General features: G+C 40.8%; 1 protein-coding gene across 1 annotated transcript in view; it reads right to left on the bottom strand.

Annotated features, from left to right (window-relative positions):
* Window positions 1-8,996: 8,996 nt before the first annotated feature.
* The window catches only part of grid1a (glutamate receptor, ionotropic, delta 1a), a 269,398-nt gene continuing 260,701 nt past the window's right edge, over window positions 8,997-17,693 (bottom strand). Inside the window, exons 15-16 of the mRNA XM_035532888.2 lie at window positions 13,153-13,393; window positions 8,997-9,753 (exon numbers count right to left, since the gene is read on the bottom strand). Coding sequence (XP_035388781.1) covers window positions 9,331-9,753; window positions 13,153-13,393 — 664 coding nt within the window. The 3' untranslated portion in view covers window positions 8,997-9,330. The remainder of the gene's footprint in view (window positions 9,754-13,152; window positions 13,394-17,693) is intronic.

Raw genomic sequence — 17,693 nt, forward strand, 5'->3', positions numbered from 1 at the left:
GGGTTAGAGGTCAAATAAGTCTAATAACACTGTATACTGAGGGTTAGAGGGCAAATAACCCTAATAACACTGTATACTGATGGTGAGGGCAAATAACTCTAATAACAATGTATACTGAGGGTGAGGGCAAATAACTCTAATAACACTGTATACTGAGGGTTAGAGGGCAAATAACTCTAATAACACTGTAGACTGAGGGTGAGGGCAAATAACACTAATAACACTGTATACTGAGGGTTAGAGGGCAAATAACTCTAATAACACTGTATACTGAGGGTGAGGGCAAATAACACTAATAACACTGTATACTGAGGGTGAGGGCAAATAACTCTAATAACACTGTATACTGAGGGTGAGGGCAAATAACTCTAATAACACTGTATACTGAGGGTGAGGGCAAATAACTCTAATAACACTGTATACTGAGGGTGAGGGCAAATAACATCTAATAACACTGTATACTGAGGGTGAGGGCAAATAACTCTAATAACACTGTATACTGAGGGTTAGAGGGCAAATAACATCTAATAACACTGTATACTGAGGGTGAGGGCAAATAACTCTAATAACACTGTATACTGAGGGTGAGGGCAAATAACTCTAATAACACTGTATACTGAAGGTGAGGGCAAATAACTCTAATAACACTGTATACTGAGGGTGAGGGCAAATAACTCTAATAACACTATACTGAGGGTGAGGGCAAATAACTCTAATAACACTGTATACTGAGGGTGAGGGTAAATAACTCTTATAACACTGTATACTGAGGGTTAGAGGGCAAATAACTCTAATAACACTGTATACTGAGGGTGAGGGCAAATAACTCTAATAACACTGTATACTGAGGGTGAGGGTAAATAACTCTAATAACACTGTATACTGAGGGTTAGAGGGCAAATAACTCTAATAACACTGTATACTGAGGGTGAGGGGAAATAACTCTAATAACACTGTATACTGAGGGTGTGGGCAAATAACTCTAATAACACTGTATACTGAGGTTGAGGGCAAATAACACTAATAACACTGTATACTGAGGGTTAGAGGGCAAATAACTCTAATAACACTGTATACTGAGGGTTAGAGGTCAAATAACTCTAATAACACTGTATACTGAGGGTTAGAGGGCAAATAACCCTAATAACACTGTATACTGATGGTGAGGGCAAATAACTCTAATAACAATGTATACTGAGGGTGAGGGCAAATAACTCTAATAACACTGTATACTGAGGGTTAGAGGGCAAATAACTCTAATAACACTGTAGACTGAGGGTGAGGGCAAATAACACTAATAACACTGTATACTGAGGGTTAGAGGGCAAATAACTCTAATAACACTGTATACTGAGGGTGAGGGCAAATAACACTAATAACACTGTATACTGAGGGTTAGAGGGCAAATAACTCTAATAACACTGTATACTGAGGGTGAGGGTAAATAACTCTAATAACACTGTATACTGAGGGTGAGAGCAAATAACTCTAATAACACTGTATACTGAGGGTGAGGGCAAATAACTCTAATAACACTGTATACTGAGGGTGAGGGCAAATAACTCTAATAACACTGTATACTGAGGGTGAGGGCAAATAACTCTAATAACACTGTATACTGAGGGTGAGGGCAAATAACTCTAATAACACTGTATACTGAGGGTGAGGGCAAATAACATCTAATAACACTGTATACTGAGGGTGAGGGCAAATAACTCTAATAACACTGTATACTGAGGGTTAGAGGGCAAATAACTCTAATAACACTGTATACTGAGGGTGAGGGCAAATAACTCTAATAACACTGTATACTGAGGGTGAGGGTAAATAACTCTAATAACACTGTATACTGAGGGTTAGAGGGCAAATAACTCTAATAACACTGTATACTGAGGGTGAGGGGAAATAACTCTAATAACACTGTATACTGAGGGTGTGGGCAAATAACTCTAATAACACTGTATACTGAGGTTGAGGGCAAATAACACTAATAACACTGTATACTGAGGGTTAGAGGGCAAATAACTCTAATAACACTGTATACTGAGGGTTAGAGGTCAAATAACTCTAATAACACTGTATACTGAGGGTGAGGGGAAATAACTCTAATAACACTGTATACTGAGGGTGTGGGCAAATAACTCTAATAACACTGTATACTGAGGTTGAGGGCAAATAACACTAATAACACTGTATACTGAGGGTGAGGTCAAATAACTGTAATAACACTGTATACTGAGGGTTAGAGGGCAAATAACCCTAATAACACTGTATACTGATGGTGAGGGCAAATAACTCTAATAACAATGTATACTGAGGGTGAGGGCAAATAACTCTAATAACACTGTATACTGAGGGTTAGAGGGCAAATAACTCTAATAACACTGTAGACTGAGGGTGAGGGCAAATAACTCTAATAACACTGTATACTGAGGGTGAGGGCAAATAACACTAATAACACTGTATACTGAGGGTTAGAGGGCAAATAACTCTAATAACACTGTATACTGATGGTGAGGGCAAATAACACTAATAACACTGTATACTGACGGTTAGAGGGCAAATAACTCTAATAACACTGTATACTGAGGGTGAGGGTAAATAACTCTAATAACACTGTATACTGAGGGTGAGAGGGCAAATAACTCTAATAACACTGTAGACTGAGGGTGAGGGCAAATAACTCTAATAACACTGTATACTGAGGGTGAGGGCAAATAACACTAATAACACTGTATACTGAGGGTTAGAGGGCAAATAACTCTAATAACACTGTATACTGATGGTGAGGGCAAATAACACTAATAACACTGTATACTGACGGTTAGAGGGCAAATAACTCTAATAACACTGTATACTGAGGGTGAGGGTAAATAACTCTAATAACACTGTATACTGAGGGTGAGAGCAAATAACTCTAATAACACTGTATACTGAGGGTGAGGGCAAATAACTCTAATAACACTGTATACTGAGGGTGAGGGCAAATAACTCTAATGACACTGTATACTGAGGGTGAGGGCAAATAACTCTAATAACACTGTATACTGAGGGTGAGGGCAAATAACTCTAATAACACCGTATACTGAGGGTGAGGGCAAATAACTCTAATAACACTGTATACTGAGGGTGAGGGCAAATAACTCTAATAACACTGTATACTGAGGGTTAGAGGGCAAATAACCCTAATAACACTGTATACTGAGGGTGAGGGCAAATAACTCTAATAACACTGTATACTGAGGGTGAGGGCAAATAACTCTAATAACACTGTATACTGAGGGTGAGGGCAAATAACTCTAATAACACTGTATACTGAGGGTTACATGGCAAATAACTCTAATAACACTGTATACTGAGGGTTAGAGGGCAAATAACTCTAATAACACTGTATACTGAGGGTGAGGGCAAATAACTCTAATAACACTGTATACTGAGGGTGAGGGCAAATAACACTAATAACACTGTATACTGAGGGTTAGAGGGCAAATAACTCTAATAACACTGTATACTGAGGGTGAGGGTAAATAACTCTAATAATACTGTATACTGAGGGTTAGAGAGAATAACACTGACAAACATCTAAATTTCAAGAGGAAGAAGAACTTTCCAGAAATGATGGCACACCCCACTCTTTGGTGTAATTAGAGATCTGGCTCCATCCACAGCAGGAGAAAAATCACACACATAACTTGATATGTCAGTGGCAACCTTAGCGCAACAAAGCATCCCGAGTCTATGACTGTGAACACAGAAGCTCCCATTCCCAGTTGTTTTGACTCAAACCCTTTATCGTGCCAGCAGACATGTCCGAGGTTGCCTTTGGGGCATGTCTGATGCCAGACGTTGCATCCAATTGCTTTTGTGCTCAGTGTGAACAGACCTGAACAGGAAAAAGGCCTTTGAAGCTTCGTCAGAGAAGAATCTTTTGGCTACAGTCCTCTCAGGTAAGAGATTTCAACAGTGTGTACGCGGTGTCAGGGACGCCGGGCGGTCCAACCATAAAGCATCTGTAACCTGCTCTCCAGTGACACTTCAAAAGCTCCTCCAGCTACAAAGGTAAGACTTACAGCTCATCAGAGAAAATGCTGGTTTCTGACAGCGTCCTGAGCGGTTTATAAGACAGAGGAGTGCACTGGAAAAACGCTGTGGGAAATGTTTGCTGACCTAGTGTCGAGAGGACACCAGTGCAGCTTTTAAAAGAAACTTCTCATAAATAGCTTGACTATAACCATGTTGAGTCTAATAGACACAAAGTCTCAGCGAGAAATGGCCGTAAACATTATCAGACATAGCGTCTCAATGAGAAATAGAACTGTAGGAGGGAAAAGGACCATAATGCAAGTCATATTTCTGTAGAATATCTACCAGAACAATCAGAACACAAAGGTCACAAAGGTCACAAAGGTCCCTATTGGAATTATATCAGGAAAACCTTTAATTACTTTGCCAAAACCACACAGTTCTGTCTGTCCTCCGCTAGTGGGACAGGCTAATATGTTAAAGTTGTGATTCGGTTAAAGGACTTGGACTAAAACAGCAAACAGTACTGAAGAAAATCATCTGCTCATCCTGACAGTGGCTTGATCATTTTAATTAATTAGACCTCCTTTATTTTGAGGTCGCTCGTTATCATTATACAATTATACTGGACACAGCTGGGAAATAATGCATACATCGTTGAGACTAAAAATATGAGATGCAACATTTTGACTGGAAAGTAGATGCCTCCTCTTATGAATTCAGATGTAACAAGTAGAAATATTTAGAAATATCTGAAGATGTATAATTGTTAAAAGTACAGAAGATTTAGTGGAACACCGTTTGTCAGATGCAGCCCCCATGCTAACAGCTGTTGGTGGAGTTGACTGATGACCGGGAGTTTGTGATCTGACAAGCACTGCTATTATCTACTTGAGAGCAGAAAGTGATAATTGGACTCGTGGACGTAATGAAGGACTACATAATTAGCTTGCCATTGCTTCCAGTAAGAGATACCACACATCTCATAGCTTGCATTGAATTGCTAACTAGGTTTTCCGTGGGATTTGCCCCACAGAACAGCACTAGCATGAGTTCTTGGGAAATTCAATATCTGATCTATATTAGACATCTGGGATCTCCTCTCCCAAAAGTTCTGATAAGCTAATATAAGTAGTTTGACTACCAATCAGTCACTAAGCAGACTAGTGTTTACAATTGACTGGATTACCAACCAGGTTCAAGTATAAGAACTCCACAAATATCTCTAAATGATGGAATTTAAAGTAAATTTTGTTTGGGATCAATAAAGTGTATATGTATGTATGTATGTATGAATGTATGTATGTATGTATGTATGTATGTATGAATGTATGTATGTATGTATGTATGTATGTATGTATGTATGTATGTATGAATGTATGTATGTATGTATGTATGTATGAATGTATGTATGTATGTATGTATGTATGTATGTATGTATGTATGTATGTATGTATGTGTCTGCCTGTCTGTCCATCCAGCCATCAAAAACAGAAGCCTCTCTTGAATCAGTGCCTGAGGTCCTAAGCAGGTGTGTGTAGGTGTTAATTCCTGTGTGACATTTTGATGACCTGCAGTGACCTTGCAGGTTCATTCCTTTGTCCTCTGGGTGGTAGCAGCATTCAATAATAGACAGACAGGGTGTACCGAAATACATGAAAGGGTTAAAGAGTGACGGGAGGAGTGCAAAGGCAATCACCTGGGTATAATGATCAATGACCTGGGTATAATGATCAATGACCAGGGTATATGGATCAATGACCTGGGTATATGGATCAATGACCTGGGTATAATGATCAATGACCTGGGTATATGGATCAATGACCTAGGTATAATGATCAATGACCTGGGTATATGGATCAATGACCTGGGTATAATGATCAATGACTTGGGTATAATGATCAATGACCTGGGTATATGGATCAATGACCTGGGTATAATGATCAATGACCTGGGTATATGGATGTGTAGGATGTGTAGGAAGTCTTTAGTAAATGTTTACTAAGTGTAGGAAGTATTTAGTAAGTGTAGGAAGTGGTTAGTAGGTGTAAGTGTAGGAAGTGTTTAGTAAGTGTTTAGTAAGTGTAGGAAGTGTTTAGGAAGTGTAGGAAGTGTTTAGTAAGTGTTTAGTAAGTGTAGGAAGTGTTTAGGAAGTGTAGGAAGTGTTTAGGAAGTGTAATCGTAGAAAGTGTTTAGTAAGTGTTTAGTAAGTGTCAGTGTAGGAAGTGTTTACTAAGCTAATAATTGTTCATTTACATTTCAACTCTTTGACACATAGATTACATTTAAATGAACCCTACAGGCACAAACACTAATAAAATAAAACATGAATGCAAAATATTTCTCAGCATGACAATGCCTTTACAGGCTGTAATTTAAAGATACACTCCCATCACACACACACACTCCTCTGTCCTTGTGCTTGTCATTCCAGTTACACTCCTCTCTCTCTCTCACACACACACACACACACACACACACACACACACACACACACACACACACACACACACACACACACACACACACTCCTCTGTCCTTGTGCTTGTCATTCCAGTTACACTCCTCTCTCTCTCTCACACACACACACACACACACACACACACACACACACACACACACACACACACACACACACACACACACACTCCTCTGTCCTTGTGCTTGTCATTCCAGTTACACTCCTCTCTCTCTCACACACACACACACACACACACACACACACACACACACACACACACACACACACACACGCACACACACACACACACACACACACACACTCCTCTGTCCTTGTCATTCCAGTTACACTCCCCTCACACACACACACCCACACACACATACACACACACACTCCTCTGTCCTTGTGCTTGTCATTCCAGTTACACTCCTCTCTCACACACACACACACACACACACACACACACACACACACACACACACACACACACACACTCCTCTGTCCTTGTCATTCCAGTTACACTCCTCTCACACACACACACACACACACACACACACACACTCCTCTGTCCTTGTGCTTGTCATTCCAGTTACACTCCCCTCACACACAGTCCTCTGTCTTTGATTGTATTCTTTACTTTGTATCTTAACTAAATATGTTATCTGGATTTCTATTGGCATGTGACTCTGCTCTTTCGAAGTTAAATCATTTTTTTTAAATTTTGTTTTTTAGTATTATTGCTTTTGTTAAATATAACCAAGGAATTGTTTTAGATTCAAAGTAATAAATATAGTTGGGATTAATATCAATTTAACCACTCTAATTAATTTGTAGAAAGTTTAAAAATGTGAAAACTAATAATTCTATTTATTTATATTTTACAGCATTTAGCTGATGCTTTTATAAAAGTGAATACAGTCTGAGCAACTGAAAGTTAAGGGCCTTGCTCAGGGGCCCAACAGTGGCAAATTCCAGTCTTGTAAATGACTACCTTAACCACTGAGTGACCACGTCTATTACAAAGAAATTACAATAAATAATTTTAAATTATGATTAAATAATAATCACTAATCAATAATAATAATAATTAAATAATCAATATGACAGCACTTTTGTAAGTTTGACAGCACTTTTGTAAGTTGCTCTGGTTAAGAGCTCTGCTGAATGCCATAAATATAAATTATTATTATTATTATTATTATTATTATTATTTTACTGTAAAATAAATGCATTTGAGTGCATTTGAATGCATTTGAGAACTCAAATTGTTGCCCAGGGGGCCCAAGCCGAGTTTGTCATAGTGCAGCAGCTGCTGTGTTGGATTTCATAGAGTGTATTTCTTTGGGAGACGTGGTATTGGCTAGGCTAGATGTACCAGGCAGGGTATTTCACATTACCGAAGACATTCCACATGTAGATCACAGTTCAGATCACAGTTCATTGAAAAATCCAAGTAATTTTAAAGGGTTCACAAACTTTTCCTTGCAGCTATATTTCAACTGTACGGGTGTAGCAGATACATTTGTTACATGGCACACAGTGACTTTTATAGCTTACCAAGTTTGCAAGTTATAGAGTATATGAAAGTTATTGGTCATGCAGGTCATTGAATTAGCTAGGATTAGAAGTCGTAGCATATCATTTTCAAACATTTTGGTTCTCATATTTACAGTGATGATGTGCAGTTTTCTTAACTCAGTATAGTTTTACAAAACTGAAGACTTAAAGACTGGAAATGTCTTCTAAATTCCAGTGATGGTTTGTCAAAGAATGAGGTAGCAGGAGTGGTCTTAGGTTTTTGCTCTAAATTCACTTAAACAATGCAATTAAATATCGTGTTAAATTTGAACCAATCCACAACTTTTATAAATATAATTTTAAAAACATGGTTTGCATTTTACACTTTCCCCCAGTACAGTAAACGAAGGATCATCTGAAAGGTCCAACTGAGAGGACACCCTGGCTAAGACGTCCAACCGGAGTGAAGATTTCCAAGGCAGCTCAAATGTAGTATGTTTAAAAAGATTATTATTATTATTATTATTATTATTGTTAGTCTTAAAGACATTTCAGCATTTATGTGACGGGCAGGCACTAAGTGGTCGTATATTCTCTGATATTGAAGCAGATCTATCCTTTATAGAAAAGCAATGGGCTCATATACTGATATACACTATTTTTATTTATTTTGCTCTTGTTTGAAAAAAAAAACAACAACAAAAAAAAAACCGAACAGGTTAAATAATCTGCCATGAAATTTCATGATTTCATGTAAGTGTAGAAAGCACATTTTTCATGTTTCTTAGTACATTTATGACAGTTTTACTCCAAAAGGGAAAAGCCTTTAAGATTGGCGCTTAGAAAAAGACCACAAGGATTTTGTTTTATTTTTTTAGAATCAAATCCATTCGAACAGTCTATGTGTGTGCGCATATATATATATATATATATATATATATATATATATATATATATATATATATATATATATATATATATATTTTTTTTTTTTTTTGTGTTTGCTTGTTTTAATAGTTCTTAAAACTCAACTTCAGAAAAATTAAGAATATTCAAAATACACTTTGACTTCACTGCAGTCTCTCATTATTTACAAATATCCACAGTTTAGGAAAGTCAAAGTCTCTGGCCAAACAAGTGTTCTTCTGTATTACAAACAAATGAACAAACAACAAAAATCTTTCCTCATCTTCTTCTAAAACTGTCTTTCACTGTGCCTGACCGTTCAACGTCAGTGGTCAGTTGGCAAAGTAAGCCTCTTTAGGACTTCTGTGATTGGTCAGATAGACATACGTGATTGGTCGGATGGACGTATTTGATTGGTCAGCTCAGATCGAGGTGCCATGGCTTGAGTCAATGGCTTCTGGGAGGGGTCCCCCCGGCACTGCCTGGTAAGCGATAGGCAAGGGCATCTTCACGGGACTCTGGCGGAAAAGACCTCCATTGGGAGCCCGGTGTTTGCAGCGCATGGTTGGGGGGAGGGTGGAGCTGCTGAGAGGGAGGGGGAGGTTACGTCCAGGCAAGCGTCCGACCCCGGGAGCCTCCTTGAGGAAGGGGGTCAGGGAGAGGCCTCCTGGGGTGAAGTCCCTCCCAGCCTCCTGCGAGCCCCGCCGCTGGTGTTTCCTCCCCACGCTGCCCGCGTCCAGGGCGGAGATCTCCACCGACTGAGCCGGGAGCTGCTTATGGACCAGTTCCTCATCCATGAGGCCGCTCAGCCGCTGGTGGACTTGCTCCAGATTCACCTCTTTATCCTGTGCAGAGGGTTGCGGGACAGAGGGAGAGAGGAAGTCAGAGAGCGAAGGATAAGCGGAGACTATGGAGGATGTGTGAATAGGTTTATCAGAACGCATGCTGAGCAAAAGAGGGAAGACCTACACACACTATGGAAGAAAGTTAAAGATGGTCTGAGGACAAGCATAGCTGCAAGAGAACATAGAGTTGCTAGGAGACCGTTCAGTTGCTAGGAGAGAGTTCAGTTGCTCATTTACATGTCATTGATATGCAATAATTTGTTCGTTACACTGGATCCCGATTGGCTTCTAACTAGGCATTTTGCATTCTCCAATATATATGGAAAACTGGAAAAAGAAACTGAAACTGTCAAAAGAAACTGAAACTGAAATCACAAGTTCCAGTCAAGCAGCCAAACAGAAACTGTGATGTAAATCCACCCGTCCTAATGGACATAATCATGACCGTGTCTTGCCCCGTTCTCAAAGGACAAAGGATATTAAAGGGGAAATGCATCATACAAATGAAGACACCAGTCATGGATGAACTAAAGAATAAAGTCAATGAAATTCATGACAAGTGAACGTGATAATATAGCGTTTATGGTGTTTCCGATGGAGAAATGGAGGCACCACTGAGGCACGTCACGGCTAAATGAAAACCACACGAGGTCGGAACGCCGGAACCTCATATAGTCGAAGATTTAAAGCTTTGTATTTATAGCTGGATGCACAGTAGGTTAAAACCATCCTGAAAATTACTATTATTTGAGGATTACATTAAAGGTAAAAACCTTTTTTTTTTCTATTCTGTAAACTGCAGAAATTTCAACTATCTGCAGAAATACTGATTTAATGAAAGATGATTTTTTTTCTGTTGGAGAGGGGGATCAGTTACAATGCTGTTGTAACAAATGCACTCATCCCAACTTTATTAAACATTTATTTATTTATTACAAACACCCTGTACTGGTACAGTGAGATGACAGCATGGCTATTGACATGCAATTTGTTCTCATTAGGCCCGAGGAGCAGTGGTTCTGACCACAGGACCAGTGGTTCTGAACACAGCTACAGTACTACCACAGTACTACCACATCAGTGCCCAGTTGAGAATGGCCCATCCTCCAAATCAAATTCTGTGAGTACTGGTTAGAAGGTGAACATGGTTGAGGCCAACTGGCAAACTGTGTGGCAACAGACCATAAACTTTTACCTGTCAGACAGGTGTGCATAATATAATGGCCAGGAAAACAAGGTAGTTGTTTCTAATAAACTGTACCGTGAGTGTATTTGTCATGTAAAAGAGATAATTTGTTACCAAATTGTCAACAAACAAACGTAGCAGAAAATCAAACTGGTTGCCACAGACAGAGCTAATATTTGACACTGTGGCAGTGCAGAAAGCAATACAGATTTCTGTCCATCAGTGAAATCATAATGTGATTGTGTGCAGACAGTCTGCAGGTTTAAAATAAGGGCAAAGTTTTAGCTGTGGACCCTAGTCTATACTGAAGTATTTGTACTGAAATAGGTTGGAATATCAGGGGGAAGTCTCCTCTGGATAAGCTCTCTCTCTCTCTCTCTCTCTCTCTCTCTCTCTCTCTCTCTCTCTCTCTCTCTCTCTCTCTCTCTCTGTCTCAACGGTTACTGACAACTACTGGAAATATGAATAAGAACTCATAAAATAAAATTGCAGGCAGGAAAATGACTGAGCAAGGTTTACCCCAGTCTGGGCTCTGCGTGAAATAAGTGTAGCCATACACTGCGGTCCCTCTATCTCTCCATAACCCCCCCTGCATTGAATACAGACTACAAATGAACCTTCTGATGAAACTCTGATCTGGTCAGAGGAGGCTTTCTCTGCCCCGACCCACGGACAGGAAACTGGACCCCTCTGGCACCTTGACGCTGAGCAACAATGCCATAAAACAGACTAGCTGATGGCTTATCATGCTGGCCCGGCTTACCGACCCTTCCCTGTCTTCTTACCAGCCTGGTTGTACTTCAAGGAACCGTGACCATAAATTACATCCGATTCCTAGACTGACTGGTCGATCACTCTCACAGGTTACTTCAACAATTTTTCTCCTCTTTCCTTCTTTCTTGTCGTTTATTACAACACTTTTATTGTTAGAACGTCATTTCTTAAACACATGTAGTTTTGTTACTTACTCATTTTGTTACATTTGTTATACTATAGCATTTTTAGAAGACTCAGTACCGCTGGTCGTTAGTAGAATCTTAATCAATGATTTTTATGCATGTTCTCCTGTTGCTGTTTATTCAGTACATATACTCTAGTTATAACACTTATGGGTCATGAGTGATGTTCTAATTTTTGAAAGACAAGAAATAATCATGTTACCGAACCAGCAACTTTCGTGAATTGTGACTGAATTAACACTTGTTAATAAAGTAGCTAATTTTTCCTGTTATTCAGGGTGGTGCCCCAATCAATCTGATCAACTATGTTTGACAGTTTATTACAGTGTTAAACTGCTAAATCCCTACACACTACACTCAACCTTGCATGCACTTAAACGAGAGCGGCAAGATCTGAGATCAAGCACACGTCAGAGCTCAGAACTTCTGTTAAGCGATATGAGGTCCGGATGGATGATTATTCTTCCACAAGGAGGGGCATGAATGAATCAGAACCTCTGTCATTCCAAACAAATAAAACCAATGTCCCATAATGCACTAATATTCTTCATATAGTGAATGTGTACATCGGTACAGAAATTTTGTCAACACAACACTGGGGCTTTTTATTGTTCTTTTCAGTCAAGTCTGTTTCAATCAACCCCAGTACACGAAGGAGAGGATGGAAATGACAACTGCAGGTCTGAGCCATCGAGATGAGTGAGACAAAAATTTCAGTGGCTTCCTCACTGCACACACTTTAGTTTAGGGATCCAGCTTTGGCCGTTTGCTTCTAGCATCTGTGTGATGGAAGCGGTCCAATCCCTGAGCATGGAGGAGTGTTAAAACAACAGAGTATGAGGCGATGGGTGATCGTGCCTAGTCCAGCAGCCTGTGACGTCAGGACGCTGCAGTCTACTGGTAATTACAATATACAGTATGTTAGTGATGACAAATATCCTCGAGAATGTCCCATACCACGTTACCCCATGACACACCAAATTACCATCCGACAGCTAAACCGAGATACGGTGTCTGAGAGAATGAAAAGAAAATGTAGGTGAATTCCCCGTGTCTCTTTTCTTGAGCAACACTTAAGCGTTAGGGTGTAAGGAGGTTTAGGGTTGTAGGTCACACCTATAGCTGCGTGTACTGGAGCTCGACTAAATCGGGACTGCCGTCAGTGGAATCTGGATCCATAAAGTAGAGTGTGGCAGCACAGTCCCGGGCGCGGCGGGCAGGGGTCGGCCGCGGCTTTGCCGCCTGGGGGGTCACCTCTTTGGGCTGTGCTCGTCGACAGCGTGGGCTGCTCCACCAGGTCTCCAGACCGGCCACCAGACAAGCCAGCAGCAGACCGGCCGCCAGGATGCAGAAGACGCCGGCGAAGCTGTGCAGACGCAGCGCCCGCCCCTCGGGCAGAGGCTCGGCCCGGCCGTCCGGCTCACACCGGCCCCTACGGGGCCACCACTTCTGCTTCAAAATGTCCAGGTCGCCACGCTCCTGTAGTTCCAGGATCCTATGGAGAACCGCGGAAAGACCGTGAGTACAAATGCGCACGTCTGGCTCCAACACTTCAAGAGTCGAAAACACACATCTGAATGAAATAGAACTCATGAATTAAACAGATAAACAAAACAAATGAATTATGCTTTTTGAACTGTGAAATCTGAGGTCAAATTGGAGTCTGTTGTAGCGAATTCATTCACACGTGGCAGTCAGATGATAACGCTCAAGTGAAAAGTAATCACGGAATGAAATGATAATTGAATTAAAATAAAAGACAAAAGGAAGATTAAGCAAGTTTTCATTCCAGTCTGTGTGTATAAGAGGTAAGCTTGGTGATAGCCTCAGGCAAAACTCACAACAGCAGACTTTAATTAATGAGGCCCTTCAACACAAAACACAAATGTCTGATATGATTCTCACTGTTCTTTTGCACTCCTGTGCTAAGTGATGTGTGTTCTGTTCATAAACATGTTCCTATATATATCACGGCCTGTTACCGGCTCTCTGGACATGAATACCAGTTGGAGAATGATCCATGCCATTTGACTCAGTGCATCACTCGGAGCTAATTACGGATGGGAGATCTGCTGCTAATCGCCACGGTAGCAAACATGCACCGTGTGTCTGGGCCGGTGGGTGTAAGTTCAGAGCAACACAAGCAGACCTGCACACTGAACCCAGAGAGAGCATTCTGGGTAGAGAGGTTCAGTGTCTCTAATCACGCCGGCAGATTTTCAGCAGATCGGTTCAAAGCAATTGAGGAAAACACAGGAGTAAACAGCTTGCTGAACATACACACAGGCATATGTTGTTCTCAAGGTTTCTCTGAGCCAAGTTTTCTCTGACCAAGGTTTCTCTGACCAAGGTTTCTCTGAGTGCACTTCAACAGACACACCTGGCAGCCATTCCAACGCACAATTTATTATAGAGGCGGAAATGAACAGACTCACAGCAATGCGCTTCTACAGTACGATGTGTTGTTGGCATTGTGTCTGTTCCCCCTAGAAACCTTTTAATTATTTAAACCGAGCATATGTGAAACAATAAACCTAATTAACACGGGGGATTGGGTGGGGGGGAGTAAATTTAGCATCACAGCATGCTAGAAGCTCTATTGAGAGTACGATACAAGCTTGAGGGAAGAAAGAACAACACAAAAGGAGTTAAGCTCCATACGCACCACTTGCATTCGGGAGCACTCACACCAGTTCTCAGCCGGCTGCTTATTGTAAGGAAGAGGAAAAAAAAATCAACATGGCCATCTCCTGACCAGTCAGCCCAACAGTTCTCAGTCCAGCGAGGCTGGTTCTGCCGTCACTGTGTCAAAACAGATGTAAAAAGTGGAAGCTAAACAATGAATGTTTTCAGTCATAAGCTGTTTAGTAGTGCAGCGTTTCTCCTGCCGCTCACACAAGGCAAGACGATTAGAACTTAGATCAGAATCATGCAAGCCAAAGCTTCTCAGCAGCTGCATTCACTAGGGTTTATAAATCCTGTTCAGTCCAGTGGTTTCCCCTTTCAGTTCACATTCGGGCACTTTGTTGTAAATCCACCATTACTGATTAGTCCATCTGCGTGGCAGGAAGAGACCTACCTGATATATGATGAATCGCAGGACAACTAGCTGTGAAATGCTTTGATGACCATCTGCTCACATATAGAGAGTCTAAAGATCTTTATATTCTCTGTCTCCTTCATGTGAAATGGCAGTCACAGCATTTCAATGCTAGTTGTACTGTGTATGACTATGTATGTGATGGATAAACTTGATTTGATCTGAATCAAGCTCAACTGTCTAGACTATCTGAGGACCCCAGTTTCTCACCTAACCATTTCCAGACCAGCCTACACATCAGTCAAGAACGAGCATAATTTTTCACATGTTGCTGCTGTTCTCTGTTGGCCAATATTTTTCTTCATTAATCTATTTGTTGCTAGTGTTTACTGTGAAGCTCCCAAGGTTAAAGACGCAGCAATGTAACAGCTGATGTAACAGCTGGTAAGAAGTGAGAAGCAAGCATGAAAGAAAAATGGTGAGTATGTTTTGGGTTACGCTACCTTTACGTCACAGTTTGGGTGAGTATGTTTTGGGTTACGCTACCTTTACGTCACAGTTTGGGTGAGTATGTTTTGGGTTACGCTACCTTTACGTCACAGTTTGGGTGAGTATGTTTTGGGTTACGCTACCTTTACGTCACAGTTTGGGTGAGTATGTTTTGGGTTACGCTACCTTTATGTCACAGTTTGGGTGAGTACGTTTTGGGTTATGCTACCTTTATCTCACGGTTTGGGTGAGTACATTTTGGGTTACACTACCTTTATGTCATGGTTTGGGTGAGTGGGTGGCATGGGGGTATTGCTATGTATAGTTTGGCATAGGGGTATTGCTATGTGTAGTTTGGCATGGGGGTATTACTATATGTAGTATGGCATAGGGGTATTGCTATGTGTAGTTTGGCATGGGGGTATTGCTATGTGTAGTTTGGCATGGGGTATTGCTATGTGTAGTTTGGCATGGGGTATTGCTATGTATAGTTTGGCATGGGGGTATTGCTATGTGTAGTTTGGCATAGGGGTATTGCTATGTGTAGTTTGGCATAGGGGTATTGCTATGTGTAGTTTGGCATGGGGGTATTACTATATGTAGTATGGCATAGGGGTATTGCTATGTGTCGTTTGGCATGGGGTATTGCTATGTGTAGTTTGGCATGGGGTATTGCTATGTGTAGTTTGGCATATGGGTATTGCTATGTGTAGTTTGGCATGGGGGTATTGCTATGTGTAGTTTGGCATATGGGTATTGCTATGTGTAGTTTGGCATAGGGGTATTGCTATGTGTAGTTTGGCATAGGGGTATTGCTATGTGTAGTTTGGCATAGGGGTATTGCTATGTGTAGTAAACACAACTGCACAAGAAAGTGAAAGATAAATCATACAATCTTTGTCCTTCTGTGTAAATGGGAGGAGACTCAGACACTGGGTGGTGGGTGTGGCCAGCTAGTAAAAGAGTCAACACAAGAAATACTGACACCACTGACACCACTGTCCAAATGTTGACACCACTGACACCACTGTCCAAATGTGCGAGCAGACTTGAGTCTACTGTCTAGTGCAAGAGCCCAAACACAAAATGTCGGACTGGCACACGTTTTTCACAAGGCTATAAGTCGCTGTCATGGAATACTCCCCTACCCACTAGTTATGTGGTACAGCCCACTGCATGCAGTGGGACTTAATCGTCTTGTTTGTAACCACGCCTTTGTACTTAGCACACACATGCACATGGTTTAGTCTGGTAATGTCTGTGTGTACTTAAACCACTGTGGGAGTCTGCTATGTTGTCGGTTATTGATCATGTTCACGTTCACGTTAGTGTTAATGTCCACATCGTTAATGTTAGTCGTATCTGTACTCGTGTTCACGTTCACGTTAGTGTTAATGTCCACATCGTTAATGTTAGTTGTATCTGTACTCGTGTTCACGTTCACGTTAGTGTTAATGTCCACATCGTTAATGTTAGTCGTATCTGTACTCGTGTTCACGTTCACGTTAGTGTTAATGTCCACATCGTTAATGTTAGTCGTATCTGTACTCGTGTTCACGTTCACGTTAGTGTTAATGTCCACATCGTTAATGTTAGTCGTATCTGTACTCGTGTTCACGTTCACGTTAGTGTTAATGTCCACATCGTTAATGTTAGTCGTATCTGTACTCGTGTTCACGTTCACGTTAGTGTTAATGTCCACATCGTTAATGTTAGTCGTATCTGTACTCGTGTTCACGTTCACGTTAGTGTTAATGTCCACATCGTTAATGTTAGTCGTATCTGTACTCGTGTTCACGTTCACGTTAGTGTTAATGTCCACATCGTTAATGTTAGTCGTATCTGTACTCGTGTTCACGTTCACGTTAGTGTTAATGTCCACATCGTTAATGTTAGTCGTATCTGTACTCGTGTTCACGTTCACGTTAGTGTTAATGTCCACATCGTTAATGTTAGTCGTATCTGTACTCGTGTTCACGTTCACGTTAGTGTTAATGTCCACATCGTTAATGTTAGTCGTATCTGTACTCATGTTCACGTTCACGTTAGTGTTAATGTCCACATCGTTAATGTTAGTCGTATCTGTACTCATGTTCACGTTCACGTTAGTGTTAATGTCCACATCATTAATGTTAGTCGTATCTGTACTCATGTTCACGTTCACGTTAGTGTTAATGTCCACATCGTTAATGTTAGTAGTATGTGTATTCATGTTCACCATTTTACGTTATATGTGAGTGCCTTTGTCTTCCGTGGTTTTTAATAA

Source organism: Electrophorus electricus, chromosome 10 (genome assembly GCF_041902795.1).
Source record: "Electrophorus electricus isolate QZ-2024a chromosome 10, ASM4190279v1, whole genome shotgun sequence".
In the NCBI taxonomy this organism is placed as follows: Eukaryota; Metazoa; Chordata; class Actinopteri; order Gymnotiformes; family Gymnotidae; genus Electrophorus; species Electrophorus electricus.